A 15,976-nucleotide genomic window follows, 5' to 3' on the forward strand; every position below is an offset into this window, starting at 1 on the left:
TTGTGAAACAGTAGCTAAGAAGCAAACGGTGAATTTTCCTGACCAAGGAGTTTGTCTTTCAGGGTGTCTGACCCGGGGCAGCGCTCGATGCCGAGCGCTATTGCATTGGCATTCACACCCCCACGCCAACTGGAGGCATCGACAGACGAGCGATGTCTGCCGGCCAGTTTATGAACGCACCGCTCTCGTTTTAAATCAGGGTGGCTCGGTGCCCAGCGCCGGTCCCCTGTGCCCGAGCAGCTCGGCGCAGTCCACCCGAGAGGGGAACGCTCCGACCTGAGCTCAGCCTTGGCTCTGGGGACGAAATGACGCCGGCCTCGCTGCCCTCCAGAACCTGCCCCGGGCCGGGGGCCCCTGCGCCGGGGCGGGCGGCTGCCCTCTGCCGGACGGCGGCGGCGGCGCGGCGGCCGGCTCCTCCCCGCCCAGTCCCCGCCCGCCCGTTGCCCGGGGAACGGGGGTAGGGAGCAGCCGCGCGGCCGCTGCCTCCATCCCCTCCTTCCTTCCCTCCCCGCCGGTGCCCGCAGCGGAGCGGCACCCGCACGCCCCGCCGCCATGCCCCGAGCCGCCCCGCTCCTCCTGCTGCTGCTGCTCGCCCTGGTCCAGCGCCGCGCGTGCCTTCCCGGGCCGGCCACAGCCGCGCCCCCCGGCCGGGACCCCTGCCTCAGCCAGCCCTGCCGCAACAACGGCACCTGCTCGCCGGTGCCGGCCCGGGGCCCCGCAGCGCCCCGCCGCCTCCAGCTGCTCCTGCCCCAGCCTCCGGCCGCCTACAGCTGCGCCTGCCCCGCGGGGGTCACTGGCACCTCCTGCCAGGTAAGGGCAGCGCCGAGAGCCCCCGCCTCAGCGCCCCTCACGGGATGCCCGCGCCTCAGCGCCCCCGCCTCTCGCCTTGCGTCCTTGTGCCCGTCTCTGCCCTTGGGTGTCCCCGCTCGGTCTGCGGCGGGCTCCTTCCCGTCCTCCGGCCGCCTCACCCCACCCCGCCCCGCCTGCGGGCGTCTCTGCCCACCCTACCTCGCTCCTTGCCCGGCCGCTCCGGTGCCCGTTTGCCGGCCCGTCCGTCCCGGGCGGCGCGCAGCGGCGGGTGACCGTTACCCTGGCGGGCGGCGTCCCCTCACATCCCCCCCCGCCACCACGCGCGCGGCCGCTCCCTCGCGCCGGCTCCTCGCGCGGCGGCCGTTGGTGTCGTTAACGGCCGCCGCGGGCGGCCTGGGCTCCCCCCTGAGCTTTCTGAGGGGCCGGCGGCTCTTCGTGCCGGTGGACGCGTAAAGCGGGTGCGAGCGGCGGGCTCGGAGCCGTGCCGGGTGGAAAGCCGCTACCCCCGGGCGCGGAAAGGACCGGCGGCGCGTGAGGGGCACGGTTAGAGGTGAACGAGGATGGGGCTGAGCTCCGCCAGCGCCTTCCAGGTTGATCTCGGTACTAGAGCCACCCCCACCGACCAGTCCTCGCAATTTAGTATTGACTTATCTTGAGGTGAAAAGGACGGTCCTTGGAAGCGGTTGCTGTATTGCATCGAATACTAATCATTAAGTCGTGTCTCCAGTAGTCATTTTCATAGGTTAGGTGTGCTTGCTCCCACGTTTCGGGTGCTTCTTGGGTTGATTTTGAATTCTGAAAGGTCATAAATGCTCTGAGTAGGGATAATGATCTAAAATATGGAGCGGCAGTAAGCGGTATCTTTCTAAGGTGCTTGGTCCTATTGGGATTTAATGTAATAATACAATCTAATTTAATTATTGTCATGTGAAGATTGCAATTTTTTTTCTTTCTCTAGTATTAAGGATGAAAATCTTTGATATCATGTTCAGAAATTCACAAAAACTTAATTCCCATATCTTCAGATAAGGAAAAGCAGGCGCAGGGACAAAGAGGCTTGTTTCCTGCATGTGTATGTGATGCTACGCATTACTTTCTGTGACAGCAGTGTACAAAAGGCTATATGGATTGGCTACCATTTCTTTGGATAATGGTCTCTGTTTTAAGTGGATTTGCCATAGAAGCAAATGAATTCAAGTAAGTGCAGCCTGCTTTTTAGGTTTTTGTTACTGTTCCTTGGTCAATAATACCCACATTATACTGTTGAGTAGACGAAAGGGATAATACGTTTACTGAAGACTTAACATGTAGGTGAGTATAAAAGTCATTGTAAAGTAAGAGCGCTAAGCATAGAGTTCTGTGCTTGCCTGAAATGTCTCAGTTGATTCAGATGAACAACGAAAGTGAAAATATTTATACTAGTGAGATTCTGTAAAATCAGAGAGATGAAAGTGGATTAGATTTCTCCGGCTAATTTTAGCTGTTGTCCTCTTAAGAGTTTACTATGTTTCTATCACTACAAAGAAAGAGAGCGCTGTGTGTTTGCTTCTGCTTGTTGCTGTTACACTTGTCTGAGATCCATGACTGAAAGATTAATGACCCTTTTAAAGACTTAGTAAAATGTAATGCTTGCTGTGAAGTGTTGTGCCTGGGGAACTGGATTTAATTGTTTTACTAATAAAAGAGGTAGGCAATATTTTCATAGCTCTTAGGTGTTTTATTAACTAATAAGAGGAGCCTTACAGTGTCATACATTTTGTTTCTTTTCATAAAATACTGAGTAATGACCCTTGCAAGGGAATCTGATAAACAAATGAATGCCACTTCTAGCTATCATGTCAGCAGTTGAAGTATGGGTGCCAGTTAACTATGAAAAGTTAATATGTTTTTGAAATGCAACTTTAATTAACTAGAGAGCAGGCAAGTTATTTAAAGGGGTAATATAAACACAATATATCCAAAGTTGAGGCTTTCCTCACTTTATCAAAATAGGCAATGAATAAATATTCTACAAATGCATTAATTCTTGTGTTGCTCTGTTGTTCAGATGCCTAATGGATGAAACTTCTACAAAGAAAGGTAAAAACAGTCATGTTTTCCAATTCAATGAGAATAAATAATTGTAAGGCTTTTCAAATAACTATAGGGATTTTTTTCTTGTATTCCTTAAGGGTTATGAGAAAACTGTGGGCTAAATCAGGGCATCATTGGGATATATCTAGACAGGGGGGTTTCAATTTACTGTTGAGATTGTTATTGAACAGCTGGACTTGCAGAGGGGAATACCAAGAGGGGAAAAAAGATCAGGAATTATTACACTTAAATACCCAGATCATGGAAGGTAAATTGGCATTTTTTGAATTTGTGATGGAGCTGGAGTTTTTTGGGAACACCACTTCCCTAAAAGTATAGATTTACTTTCATGTTATTTCTTGTAATGAAGGCAACACTTTGCCGATTCTGCTCGGATATGTTGAGATGTAGAACGAAGGAAAAATGTTGTTAATGTGCCTACAAGTCAACTGGGCACAGCGAAATTGATCATGTAGAAGGATTGCTAACAGTCAAAGTTGGAGATTGACCACAAATTTTGTTGCTCAAGTTTTTACTTTAACTGGTTTTGATGCACTTGATGCTGGTGCTGGCATGCAAAAAGTGGCAAAGAATAAAACTGATATCACATGCACATGAGATATTTCTAAAAAGCCCTTTCCTATCACCAAGTGAAGTATTTAAGTTGGACTTAAGCCAATTCCATGATTTTGTGTTATAATTGCTTTAGTAACTCATTATTTATTTAACAACAGAAATTACAGGTCCTCTTACTATATCCATCCCATGAATTATGTATGTGTATATATCTCACGTTACTTATGGTTTGAATATACTTTGTTTTGCAAACTTCAGGTTTGGATTTTTTTTATGGATTGTCTGGTTTCACTTTACAGGCTATTGCTCTGATCTAACTCCATTTCTTTTCATGGTTGTGAATTTTTTTTCCGTTTCTCTACCATTTTTCTAGTCTGTGTAAAGAAGAAATAGAATTGATGTGTTGAAGTGTCTTAAACTTTAGTCTGAGCAAAGAAATCACATGTATTCCCAAGGAAATGGTACAAAAATTATAGTGAATTCATCTGCCCTTCTGCAGGAAATTGAAATTGGCCAGTTCTCAGCTCTCCGTGGAGAGAATTTGATGAAATAAATTGAAATTAACTAAGGGACAGATATTAAAGTTCCCTAACCTTTCTATTCCCTAAATTTTTACTTATATTTTACTTTGAAAGGTGAACTTTAACCTTTATTTCTAACGACTAGTCTAATTGAGTACTCTGTTACTTCTAATGACATGTTTAATCCAGTACAATTGCTTTTCTTGATCAGGAAAGTTTTTATGTAAGAATTGATTTGTGTTAGTGCCTTATGAAATAATTTCGTAGATATAAGCTACTAAATAGGAAACGAAAGATTTCATGATAGACTGAGTCATTTGCTAAAAAATACAGAATCTGAACTTAGTTAACTGCATTAAATTGCATGACGTTTATGTTTCCATGCTAGTGCTAATTCCTCTTAAAGACTACCATGTGAAGAAACATTCAGTTATTAATGTATTTTTAAATACTAGCGTACATGCTTCATTTGTTTTAGTTGCTTCTCTTGTTTTTGTTTGTGTTTTGCTTTTTATTTTTTTATTTTCTTCTCTTCTTTGGTTGATATTTTCCCTCATTCTTTGGTGCTTTTTAATATGCTTTTAGTTATTTTATAGATTGTGTCAGCAATCAAAGCTGGAAAACAAGTCGTGTCCAAGCATACTAAACCAGCATTCTGACTTTGCAGCAGTTCTCTTCTATTTAGTCTAATTAGTGATGACCGAATGTTCCACTCCTGAGTGACATGGTAGCCACTGATGTAATAACATTTTTGAGCTAATATTGAAATTATTATTTTGGTAGCAAAACGATCTCTTTGAACTTTGAGAGGATTTGTTATGTTCGTTCTAATGGTTGTCTTTCCACACATATAGCAGAAAATATTTTAAAAATGTAACTGTGGACAGTTTATTTAAAATGGAATTTTAGAAAGGTGTAATCTGAGTTTAAAAAAAGTCAAGGAATGAACTGATATTATAAAAACAAATACAGATGGACAGTAGTTTATCTTTTAAATTTTGCTCTTAGAATGATTATTTTATTTCCCCCCCCTCCTGAATTTCTGACAGATTATGTTTTTCTTCATTCTCTCCTTTCTTGTACTTTTGAATGCCAGGTTTTTTGTTTTTGATCATGGTATTTGAACATTTGTAGACTGTAATGCAATGATTCTGTTTTTCATTCTGTGCCCCCTGCTTCTATTTTTTTTCTATCCTGTGTTGGATTTTTTTTCTTTTTCTTTGAATTTCTTTCTGTTCTCAATATATTTCTGATAATGTGCCATTTAATGCCAAATGCAGAAATTCAGGGTTAGCAAACTGCTACAGAAAGAAGGATTATTGTTTCTTGACTCAATGGTCCGGTACTTCAGAGTAAGTGGTACAAAATTTCATTGGCCAGTTTATTTCAGGTTGCACTGGACAGGACATCCTTTAATCTAACTGCTAAATAACCTTCATGTGAGTATCCTGATTAATTCTTCAGGAGATTCTGTTTTCTATTACAGTCTGACATCCCTCTGAAAGGTCTCTAAATAATCTTGAATTCACAATAAGTTCTCTAACATATTTAAAATGCTATTTTTTTCCCATTCTGTACTCATTAATGAAGGGTATATACTTAGATTATGTGGTTATTGTGTTGCAAGTGTTTTGTTATGTGACCATTCTGTTTGCTCTTTTATCTTTAATAAGAGTAAATCATATAGTTAGCAGATGCCCTGGAGTTTTCTTGTTTTATTTGGGTGTAGTTTAGCTTGAGTTCTGAGGTACCATGTCATTTCCTGCTGACTAACTCTATTAACTCTTGCAGTGCTTTAAAGTTGCAGAATTTAAATATTTGCATTGATGCATGTACTCTGTGTGAGAAGAGGCTGCGAGAGTTCAGTTTATTTTTATTGGAGAAGAGGAGGCTTAAGGGGGAACTAAGTGCCATCCTCAAGTACCTAATGGGTGGTCATAGAGAAGATGGAGCAAGAGTTTTCTCAGAAGCAGTTAGTGAGAGGATGAGAGGTGACACACATGTTATAGTAGGGGAAGTTCCAGTTAAATCTAAGGAAAAAAAATCCTCACAATGTTGGTGGTCAAACACTGGAACAGGCACTTAGAACAGTTGTGAGATCTTCATCCTTGGAGATTTGGGGCTTGATTGGCCAAGACCCCAAGTACCTTGGCTTAGCATTAGGCTTGGCCTGAGCAGGGGCTGGACCAGAGAACTCCCTCAGGTACCTTCTAGCTTAAACCATTCTATGATTCTGTTCTCTGATTCTGTATGTACACACACCTGTAGTTACATATATTTTTTTTTCCCTAGATTTTGCATTTGCTTATAACTCTTGTTCTGTTCCTGCTTCCCCTTTGCTGGATGTTCTGCTAAATTATTTCATATTATTATACGTATACATTTTGCATCAAGTCTAGACTGTAACTGGAAGCTGACGGATTTGTGCAAACTGCATGCAGGGGTTCTAAGATGGCTATATTTGATACCTGAAAAATCTTTAGTATGAATTTCAAGTCACTTTGTTTACAGCTCCTTTAGTCACTAATTAGTATACTCCTGTTTCATAGTTGAAGTTGAGGTTTTTTTCTTCAAGTAACAATTTTATGTCCCAAAGGACTGATGGATATTGTTTGCTTTCCATGAGTTTTTGTGACCTGTAAGTGAAGTGTTGTTCAGGTACCCAGTGAACTTTGATCTCTGTGTTTGCAGTGGAACTGATGAAGTTCTGCAGTGTGGCGATGTGAGGTATCAAATATGGGGAATGTAATACAGAATAAATGAATGTGAAAAATAGTTTCTCTACCCAATTTATTTTAGATATTATAACATCTATTTTCTCTAAGTGTAGTAGAAATATATTTCCAGTCAGAAATTTAAGCTTTTCAAATTAGTGTCTTGCCTTGAAGCATATCATGTGAAAATTTGTGAGCAAGAGAGCTGTAATTCAGCAATTTCCAAAGCAGTCAATGAAGAATTGTGCTGTGATTTTTGCCATGGGATCTAAACAAATTATTCTAAGTTTCTGTAGAATAAAACTGGAATAAAGTAATAACCCAAACTGTCTCAATTTTATAAGTCATTATTTGGGTATCATCTGCATGCTAACCTTTGTGAATCTTTGTATTCTCTCTTTCAATACTTTGAAATACTCCCTTTAAATCTGTTCAAAATAGTTATTTTTAAATGCTAGTCAGGTCATTACATAGTGCAAATTATTTGGTTCCCCAAAATTCGATCATATAAGTGGAAGTTTTAAGTGTTGGTTTTACTTATTTTTTATGATTAAAGATTGCAGAGAGGCAGATCAGGTGTAAAGTAACTGAATAATAGTAGAAAATATGCTGTGCTAAGATGCTTCAGCTTTTTCATATGTCACATTTCATTGCAGTTTATGTTCTTTGATCTGAGAGAATTACTTTGCAGTGGTATCTGTTTAAAAAATAGCGCTGTTTTACTTTCCTTTGAAATACCTAACTTGATGTTGTAATTTGTCTACATGTAGCTCTGGAAATCCTGTTTAGTGGAGTAGGTTCCCAGTGTGCTAGGAGAGTACCTTATCTTGAATATAAGATAAGAAACAACAGAATATGGATGGGAAAACAAAAAACCCAATAATATTGCTTAAAATACTGGAATTATATGACTTGATTCAGTATTAGAGAAGGTAGAAATGCTCTGCTCTTTTTGAGAGCTCTTGTGTAATCTTCTACATACTGCCCTTCTGAGAAGTACTTGCTTGAGATCAATAATTCAGAGGTGGCGTTTAGCAGGATTTCAGCTTAATCATGGCATCACAAGACCAGAGATCTTAGAAGATGATGCAAGAAATTCCATTTTAATAGGTAGACATGAGTCTGCTGAAATTAGTGTCCGCTTAACCCTAAACATAGGTTGGTGGGGTGAGGTTTTTTTTTTTTTTTGTACTTGCTATCATAGCTCACTCTGTTCTTCTTAAATATGAACTCCCTCATTTATTTGTAGTAACTCTTTTTCTGTGATACATTTGTGTTCCAATGAATACCACAGATTAATTGCATGGAAAACACTACTTTAGTAGTTTCTATTTTCTATCTTTCAGTTTAATTGAATTTCCCTGTTGTATTTTTTTCCCTTTTAAAAGTGAGTTATTCCGCTCTTCCCTCCCTGTGCATGTAGTGAATATTGTTTTTCTTTTCTGCAATGTTCTGCCTGAACTGAATAGATCAAACTAATAACAATATTCCTGTTGGTTGCTGTTTAATTTAAATATAGTCTGTTTTTTTACAATGCTAAATCCCATTTTTTATGTATGCTGAGAGGTTACCTGTTCTTTTGACAACTGTATTAGCAGGAAGGCTTCAATAATAAAAAAAATTATTATTTTTTTTAACTTTTGGTTGATATAGGTGAACTCATCTCAGTAACCTGTCTGATTGAGGTGGGATGATCCCAAAATGAAAGCACCATGTCAATTTGCACTGCATTTGGCAAGAGTAGGGTTAATGTCATTAAAAACTTCTTAGTGGCATTTAGGTCAATATCTGAAGGTAAAAGCAGTATGTGCATTTGACATTGTACAGCATCATTTATTAAGAGACTTTAATTAGTTCTCTGTTTTTAAAGCAAAAAAATAGTTTTGTTCAACTTCTTTCTGTATGTTTTTGTCAATTTATATTTTACAGCAATAATGTAAGCAATGAAATAAATGTCCTCTGCAGAAAACCATGCCACTCATCAATATGAGCTACACAAAACATAAATTATAATTGTAATATCAGGAAAAGATCTTCAAGTTCAATACAATTGTTGCGGTTTAAAACAGTTTTTTAACAGTGGAAATGCACATCAAGATATATGTTGAGAAAAATAATGTTTGCTTGATAAGAAAACTCTCTGATTTGTTCTATTGGTTAAGTGTAATCTCTTGCGAAGAAGCACTCTTGTATTCAAAAGCTGATTTGTATGCCACGTAAGTAACATTTTTGAATTCAGCAATACATATCACTGCCCTGTATTATTTTTCAAGTGTGCATTGGTTTGTTTCACAATTATACAGGCTGGGTAAGTGTAACAATTATGCTGTATTATTTAGTAGTATATTCTGTGGTAAATCTGAAAAAATAGCTGTAAACTCCGTAGAGAAAGGTCTGAAAGTGATACATCGTGACTAGGAATGGGAATATCAGGCTTGATGCTTGGAATTCTCACTGCCTTGCTGAGTCACACTGGGCAAAAACTCTAACCACCTTCTTACTCGGATTTCTCTGCCATAAATGCAGATAATTCTGGGTGTTCAGAAGGTTAATTTGTGAATGCGTATGAAGGCTTTAAGAATGTTGAGTGAAAAGCACTTCATAAGGAAGCATCATATTGAAATGCCAGATTCTGAATTACATGTCAGTGACTTATCAGAATGTATTTAGACTGTAAGGAAAAAAGCCTTTTTATAAAAAAAAATACTCAACCGTTTACACTGGTTCTTTGTCTGGCAAATATTCAGGCTAGCAGTCTACAGATTAATTTAGTTTCATGATGTTCTTTCCCATTGGAAGCAGGGGCAAAAGATCAATGATCAGTATTTCAAAGGCTTCTGTAGCAAAGGTGTTTGTGAACAAGGTGCTTTTGAATAAGGTAAAAACAGGATTCAATTTGACTGTGAAAGTAGGGTTGTTATACTGAGGTAAGGTCACTGAATATTAATGATTTTGGGAACTTTGTTGTACTTCATGTATTAGTTACAACAGCAACTGTATTGTGAGTTTGAGAAGACTTTTGGATATCTTCAGAAACAGTATCTGTAAAAAGAGTAACAAGATATGATTCCTTTTATTTACAACAAGTCTCATTTTCAGTCTAGGTTGCCCTTATGTGGTCCTTTGTACTGGACCTAATAAAGCTGAAGTTTACTGTTGACAAATGCACAGGAGAAGGAATAATTCCAGCTAACCATGCATATTCTAAATAAACTGTGATTATTTTGGAGGAAAACCCACGTGTTCTGGTGGTGGTATGTTGAGTAATCCTCACTAAGCCTGAGTGCTCAAAATGCAAATAATTAAAACACGTGCACATAATGTCAGAAGAGAACAGAAACTATTTTAGAATGCTGTTCACTTCTATGAATGATTAGTACTTAATCGCCTGAAATCAAGTTCAGGTAGCTTTACTTACGAGATAGGGAGGGCAGAAATAGGTACAGCCAAGAGAAAGGGCAGCAGAAGTGATTAGGAGATGTAGAAAGGATTGAGTAACCTGGGAGAAACAACTTGTTCACTTTTATACAGAGAAAAACAAGAACAGTCTGAATAAAAGGTAATCTTGTGACAAGGACAATGCTTTTAAAAAAACCAACAGGAATGAGAGAGTTAAATTCTTCTGGGCATCAGCTAGTCACGAACTAATACGGCTAAGGAAAGTATATAGACAATTTTCTGTAATTTTCTAGACTTGGCACATTGATGTGATCTCCCTTTGAAGTATTTGGTAGTGGTGTTTGTCAATAAGGACAGTAACTACCATCATGAACTACATGGTGATTCTTATGTTTCTTATTCAGCCCTGATGATTTGTGCTTTAAATTCAGCAAACCTGCAAAAATTCATGCAATTTTTATTTGTATTTTTGTTTTAAAGGTTTTGACACATTTATGGTTTCTTCTGCTGAAGAAATTAGGTAAATTGTTAAATAAATTTTATCAAAATCAAATTAATGAATGAATCTCAGTAATGGCAAACTAAAATATATGGTTTAGGTTTCATACAGACTTAGCAGTCTATTAATAACTTGTGATTGCCTAGATACTTGTACTTCTATTATAATCTAATTTTCAGACAAATATAACTGAACATCATTAAACGGGAGGGGGTAAAGATGGCCATGTAGAAGTCTAATAATTTATGAGCTAAGTGCCTTTTGTGTGAGAGTCCTAATTCTGCTGTCTGGTTGTAAGAGAGTTGTTTTCTGGCATTTATTGTCACTGTGGAACACCAAGGTTGTGTTCTTGTATGTAGGGATCTGAGAAACTTTCTCATTTGAGCATGCCTTTGAATTTCAGTGAGTTGAGTTATGTGAAGTTTACTGAGATGTATAAGACCAGATACTTGATTAATTCTTTTTAAGGCTACAACGTTCTGTGTGATGATGGCATATGTGACAACTGAAGAAAATGGTGTTGAGACCCCTGGGAAATTAACATGTTTAATTGAAGGAAGGACAAATTGACTTAATTTAGATAACTGTAATAGGACCCTAATGTTAAAATTTGGCTAACTATTGCCTCTTAAAAATAATGGAAAGGTACTGGGTTGGAGTTATAGAAATTCTTGATAATCTTTCTGAGGGTGCGGGGGGATGCTAGAAATGTGGAGCATCTTCTTTAGAGGCCTGCTTGAGACTCCATTATGACATCATTTAAAGGTGAAGTAAACTCATAGTCATTTCTTTGCCTATAAAACAATAAATGTAAGTGTAGGACTAGTTATTTTGGTAACAATTTGAGCCTGTGTTTCTTGGTGCTCCTGAAATGTAGCAAAGAAATTCTCTAAGGTGAATGAATGCAGAAGCAAGGTCAGCTGTGCCACTTGCTTCCAAAACAACTTTCTCCCTGATTAAACAGCTTCCCTTGCAACACAAAACTTTAACTCTTTCTGCATCTGAGTGGGAAAGGATGGATCGTTACGGTGATTCTGCCTTTTCACAAAGGCCTGCTTAAGAGCATCATGACAGATCTACCAGTTACAGGTATGCCCTCTGATTACCGAGTCCTGCTAGCAGTAGCATGGAGCAAACCAGGGTATGGGCTAAAACCTCACTATATTTGATTTAGGAATATGAATGATTTTCTGATTGATGTAATTTCACGTATTAGTGAGTGAGTGATTTAACCATATTTTATGTTTATATGAGGTAATCAGTTGAAGGATACCCTGGAGTCACAGCTGTGCTTGCAAACATTATCGTGTTACTGACATATAGTAACACAAGTATAGCATCTTAGTTGATTTCTGCATGATGTATATGCTTTTCACTTTGTAATCAGTACTGCAGCAGCTTCCAACTTGGGATTTCTAATTCTGAGGATGACATTTCTCTTTTTCATAACATACTTAGATCGAGTTCTATTCTGTATTCTCAGATTTTCTAAGCTCCTTGTGTAGGGTGTGAAAGTAGACCACTCTTGGAGGTGGGCTTTTTACTGCAAGCAGCTATTGAGCCCTGAGAGCTGCTGGCTGGTAGAAGGTTTTCCAAGCTCCTTGACACTAAGTAGGGCAGTTCTGTGAAGCAGAGAAGTCTTGAGAGCTTCAAGTTACCCTGGCAGTCTTAAGGCTTTTAAATTCTCTTCTGTGACTTTGAGCTCCGGGCTTCAAGGTGCTGTATTTCCAGATCTTCAAGCAGAACCCTAGTGCTGCAGTAGGGAAGTTAGCTTCACAGAAAGCTTCCATCAGAAACAGATCCATGATTCGGCCTCCTCTGATCAGAGGTGCCAGCACAAAACTCTTTAGTCAAGGAACTTCCGTTTTCTGATAACCCCTATGTTCAGTCAGAAGTTTCTACCAACTCTAAGAAGTGTGGTACAGTGATATCTAGTGGGAAAAGTTCCTGAGTATTTAATTATGTATTGATTTAGATGTTAACGTTGTTATTATCTAATCTAATTTTGGAGATAATTGTAAAACTTTAGAGTATCCGTTGCTAATATGCACAGTTTATTTTTCCCTATCATCTTAAAATAACACAGTTGAGGTTCTATATGTTTTTCAAGGGAATTGTAAAGGTGTTAGGTTGATTTTGGAAAACTTTACTACACGGATGCATAGAAGCAAGACTGCAAAGATCTGTGTGTAAATTTCCTAGCTATGTTGTTGTGTTCATGCTATTGATGCTATTAGTGTTAATGCTACACTAAAGTTGGATTATGGTTTACGTGTGTTTGCTGTGGGTTACAACTATGTAAGTATGTGCATATAAGCAAGTGTCAAAGTAGAAATCTCATCTTCCGTTTTATCCTGTAGTAACTTGCCTGTTTGTTTATGGAAATAATCATCAATGAAACTAATTCCTGAGATTTAAAAATGCTGCCAGTTGGAAGCAGGATGAACAACAAATCATCTTTTTGGCAGAGCTGAGACGATGTAGGTTTTGGGTATTTCTTACAATAGAATCTGTGGTTTACTTTGTGTAATAAAATATTTAGTTACCTTTTCCCATAATTTCTCTAAATCCAAATCATCTTTTTCATTACACCAAATTCTATTTTGTTTTATAAATCCCAAGCTACCTTAATAATCCAGCTGGTATTCTGTTACTTCAGATCTTCACTGTTCTCTTCTCTCTCCCTCTTTTTTTTTTTTTCTTTTTTTTTTTCTTTCTTCTTCCCCCCACACCTTCTGGGGAAAAACCCTTCTGGTCTTCCCAGTGTATTAGCAAAAAATTTCACACAGGAAAGTTGCTGATGGAGCTTGTATCATTTATTTTAGGAGAATCCACTTTCTTTCTAAGGACAATGCTGTCAAACCCAGAGGAGACACAAGTTGATGTAGGGATGTTATTGAATTGTGGGATGAGTAGAATAATAAGTCATTCGTAGTCCCTTTAGCCCTCATGAAATACGTGGGATGAAGAAGAGTATAGAATATGATGCTGTGTGTTTGCATTTCTTTACTTACAACATGAAATACAGGCACTGACAGGAAAAAAAGCACAAAAGCTAAACTTTATGAGCTGAATATTAAGCTTGTACAACAGATAAGCTGAAATATTTGCCATAGATATTCATAATAGAATGATGAAATCAATACGTTCAGGCTTAATCACAGAGCACTTGTGGTTGTGTTCCGGAATTTCGCAGTTATAGAAGCTTTGATTTAATGTACAAAATATACTCTAAGCAAGGGAAGAGTGCGTTACTGTTTGCTAATTTGGGAAGGAAGAACTGGGCTGGGGTCCTAGTCTGGCATCCGCATCTACAGCAGTGCTGCTCCTGAATCACCAAGCCATTGCCTTTGACCCTCACAGTGTTTGGAAAAATTTTGAGGATACTAGCTCGATGAGTAAATAGATACAACAAGTGACCATTAGGAGGCAATCTATTTGAAATAATTTCTACGTATGTTTTTCTGGTTTTGTTCTACCTTTATAAGAATAACATCTGTTCAATTCCCAGTTCGCTCAATGCTTAGGCATCTGTTCAATGCCTAGGACTTTTTTTCACTGTAATTGCAGGAATGTAATTTCTGTAGCTTCTGTTGATGTCTTTTAGCTCTGAGTTGCATAAATAAAGTTAACTTCTAAAAATAATTTTTATTTTCTTTTTAGACAAAGAGGATTCAGATGTGGAAAAGCCTGATAGATTCTTTTCTTGCTTGAATTGCATTTCGATGGCATTGTGGGATTTTCATTTCAGTACTGGCAGTTCTTTAGGTATAAGTAAAATGATAGTTGGTTGGAATTTTCTATGCCTCAGCTATGTGAATTCACATAATTCTTCTTGGAGAATTTGACTGTTGGCCTTATCTTCAGCACCTGCCTGTATTACAGCTCCAAATAAATGCATTAATGATGGTGCATAGCGTTCCAGGTGTCTTTCTCACTCTCATGGGTATGAAAGGTTTATGAATTTCTGTATGCCTATTATATGTTATGTACCATTGTTCAAGTGGATTCAGTAACCCAAATTAATTTTACAGTCATCTGTATGTATTTCTAAATTTTACTTCCTCTTAAAAAGCATTGTTCTGTAATACATAAGCAGACATAGTTAGACATATGCCATAGCATTTCACAAGAATATAAATAGTAATTTTTGGCATCAGTGTATGAATTGGAATATACAAGAAACAGATAGTTTAGAGAAAAAATAGTTAATTTTAATTGCTGATGACTTTCCAAATATAATAATGATATTTTATTCTCCTTTCCTTTTTTTTTTTTCTGTGGCAAATGTGATTTGCATTGCTGTAGTGAATGCTACATAACTAACTAGAGGGATTCAGTTAGTTTTCATTTACTCCTATTAGACAAATTATGGACTTTTCATAGGTAAAATATTATTGCTCAGCAGTACTAATTACAGCAGTGACTTAACACGGTTAAAAATATTTTCCAACTTTTCAATTCTGAAGAATTTAGTAAAACTTGTTAAGCACTTGACAAATTTAGTAGATTTCCCCACCTTTGACGAACTTCTAAACCCCTTCCAAATTTAAGTAATGCTGTTATTTCAGAATGTTTTTTTGTTCTGGATCTTTTTTAGATCTTATTTCCACTTTGCCCAATAACTAATGTAGAAGTTGCATACCTTTTTGGTAAGGTCATAGTTGCATAGTCATCTGCATCAATTTGGAAGTGGGAGTGGATTGCATCTGTTCTTATTCCAGAACAAAGATGATGATTCTTCTAGAAAAGAAGTTGTTTCTCTAAAATTCCTTTCGGTGAAATATGCTGGTGTTCAGTCTTTATCATTCTTCACTGCTGCTAACTTTTGGTTTTATTGATCAGATTGAGTTTCTGAGGGACTAAGGCCTTTAATGAGTTTTTCCAGATGCAGTTGCAGCTTGGTAATTGTTCTACTGTTTCTGTTTTCTTCTGGAGAAGTATTTCTGGAGCAAGTAGATGGCTCCTATCACTGAGTTGTCTGAGGAGGATGGCTCATACAGAATAGCGGGAACTGTACCTGCAAATCCTATGAAGAACAGAGGCATCATTTTGAACAAATTTGCTTTCAATAGTTTACTGTTAAAATAAAAATGCTTTGTGGAAAATCAGATGACAAAAGCACTTTGTGCATCTTTTACTAGTGTCACAATTCAGCTTCTTGCTCTAACTAGATCATATAACAACATCCTTCTCTCTCTATACTTGAGATAACTCAGTGCACCTTGGTAGTGCAGGTAAAATGTGAGATTCAACTTTTGTATGTTTTTTGGAATAGACTTTGAATAATTATTGAAGCTGTGTAACAGTAACTTCTTCCAAGCGACATTTAAAATAATTATCTACAATGATACATTTGAGCTTGACATTTGTACTAGACTCCC

General features: G+C 38.4%; 1 protein-coding gene across 1 annotated transcript in view; it reads left to right on the forward strand.

The window, feature by feature from the left end:
* The first annotated feature begins 444 nt into the window (after positions 1–444).
* DNER (delta/notch like EGF repeat containing) overlaps positions 445–15,976 on the forward strand; it is a 137,664-nt gene continuing 122,132 nt past the window's right edge. Inside the window, exon 1 of the mRNA XM_063339824.1 lies at positions 445–810. Within this exon, the coding sequence (XP_063195894.1) occupies positions 553–810 (258 nt within the window). The 5' untranslated portion in view covers positions 445–552. The remainder of the gene's footprint in view (positions 811–15,976) is intronic.

This window comes from Chroicocephalus ridibundus, chromosome 6, assembly GCF_963924245.1.
Source record: "Chroicocephalus ridibundus chromosome 6, bChrRid1.1, whole genome shotgun sequence".
Taxonomy (NCBI): Eukaryota; Metazoa; Chordata; class Aves; order Charadriiformes; family Laridae; genus Chroicocephalus; species Chroicocephalus ridibundus.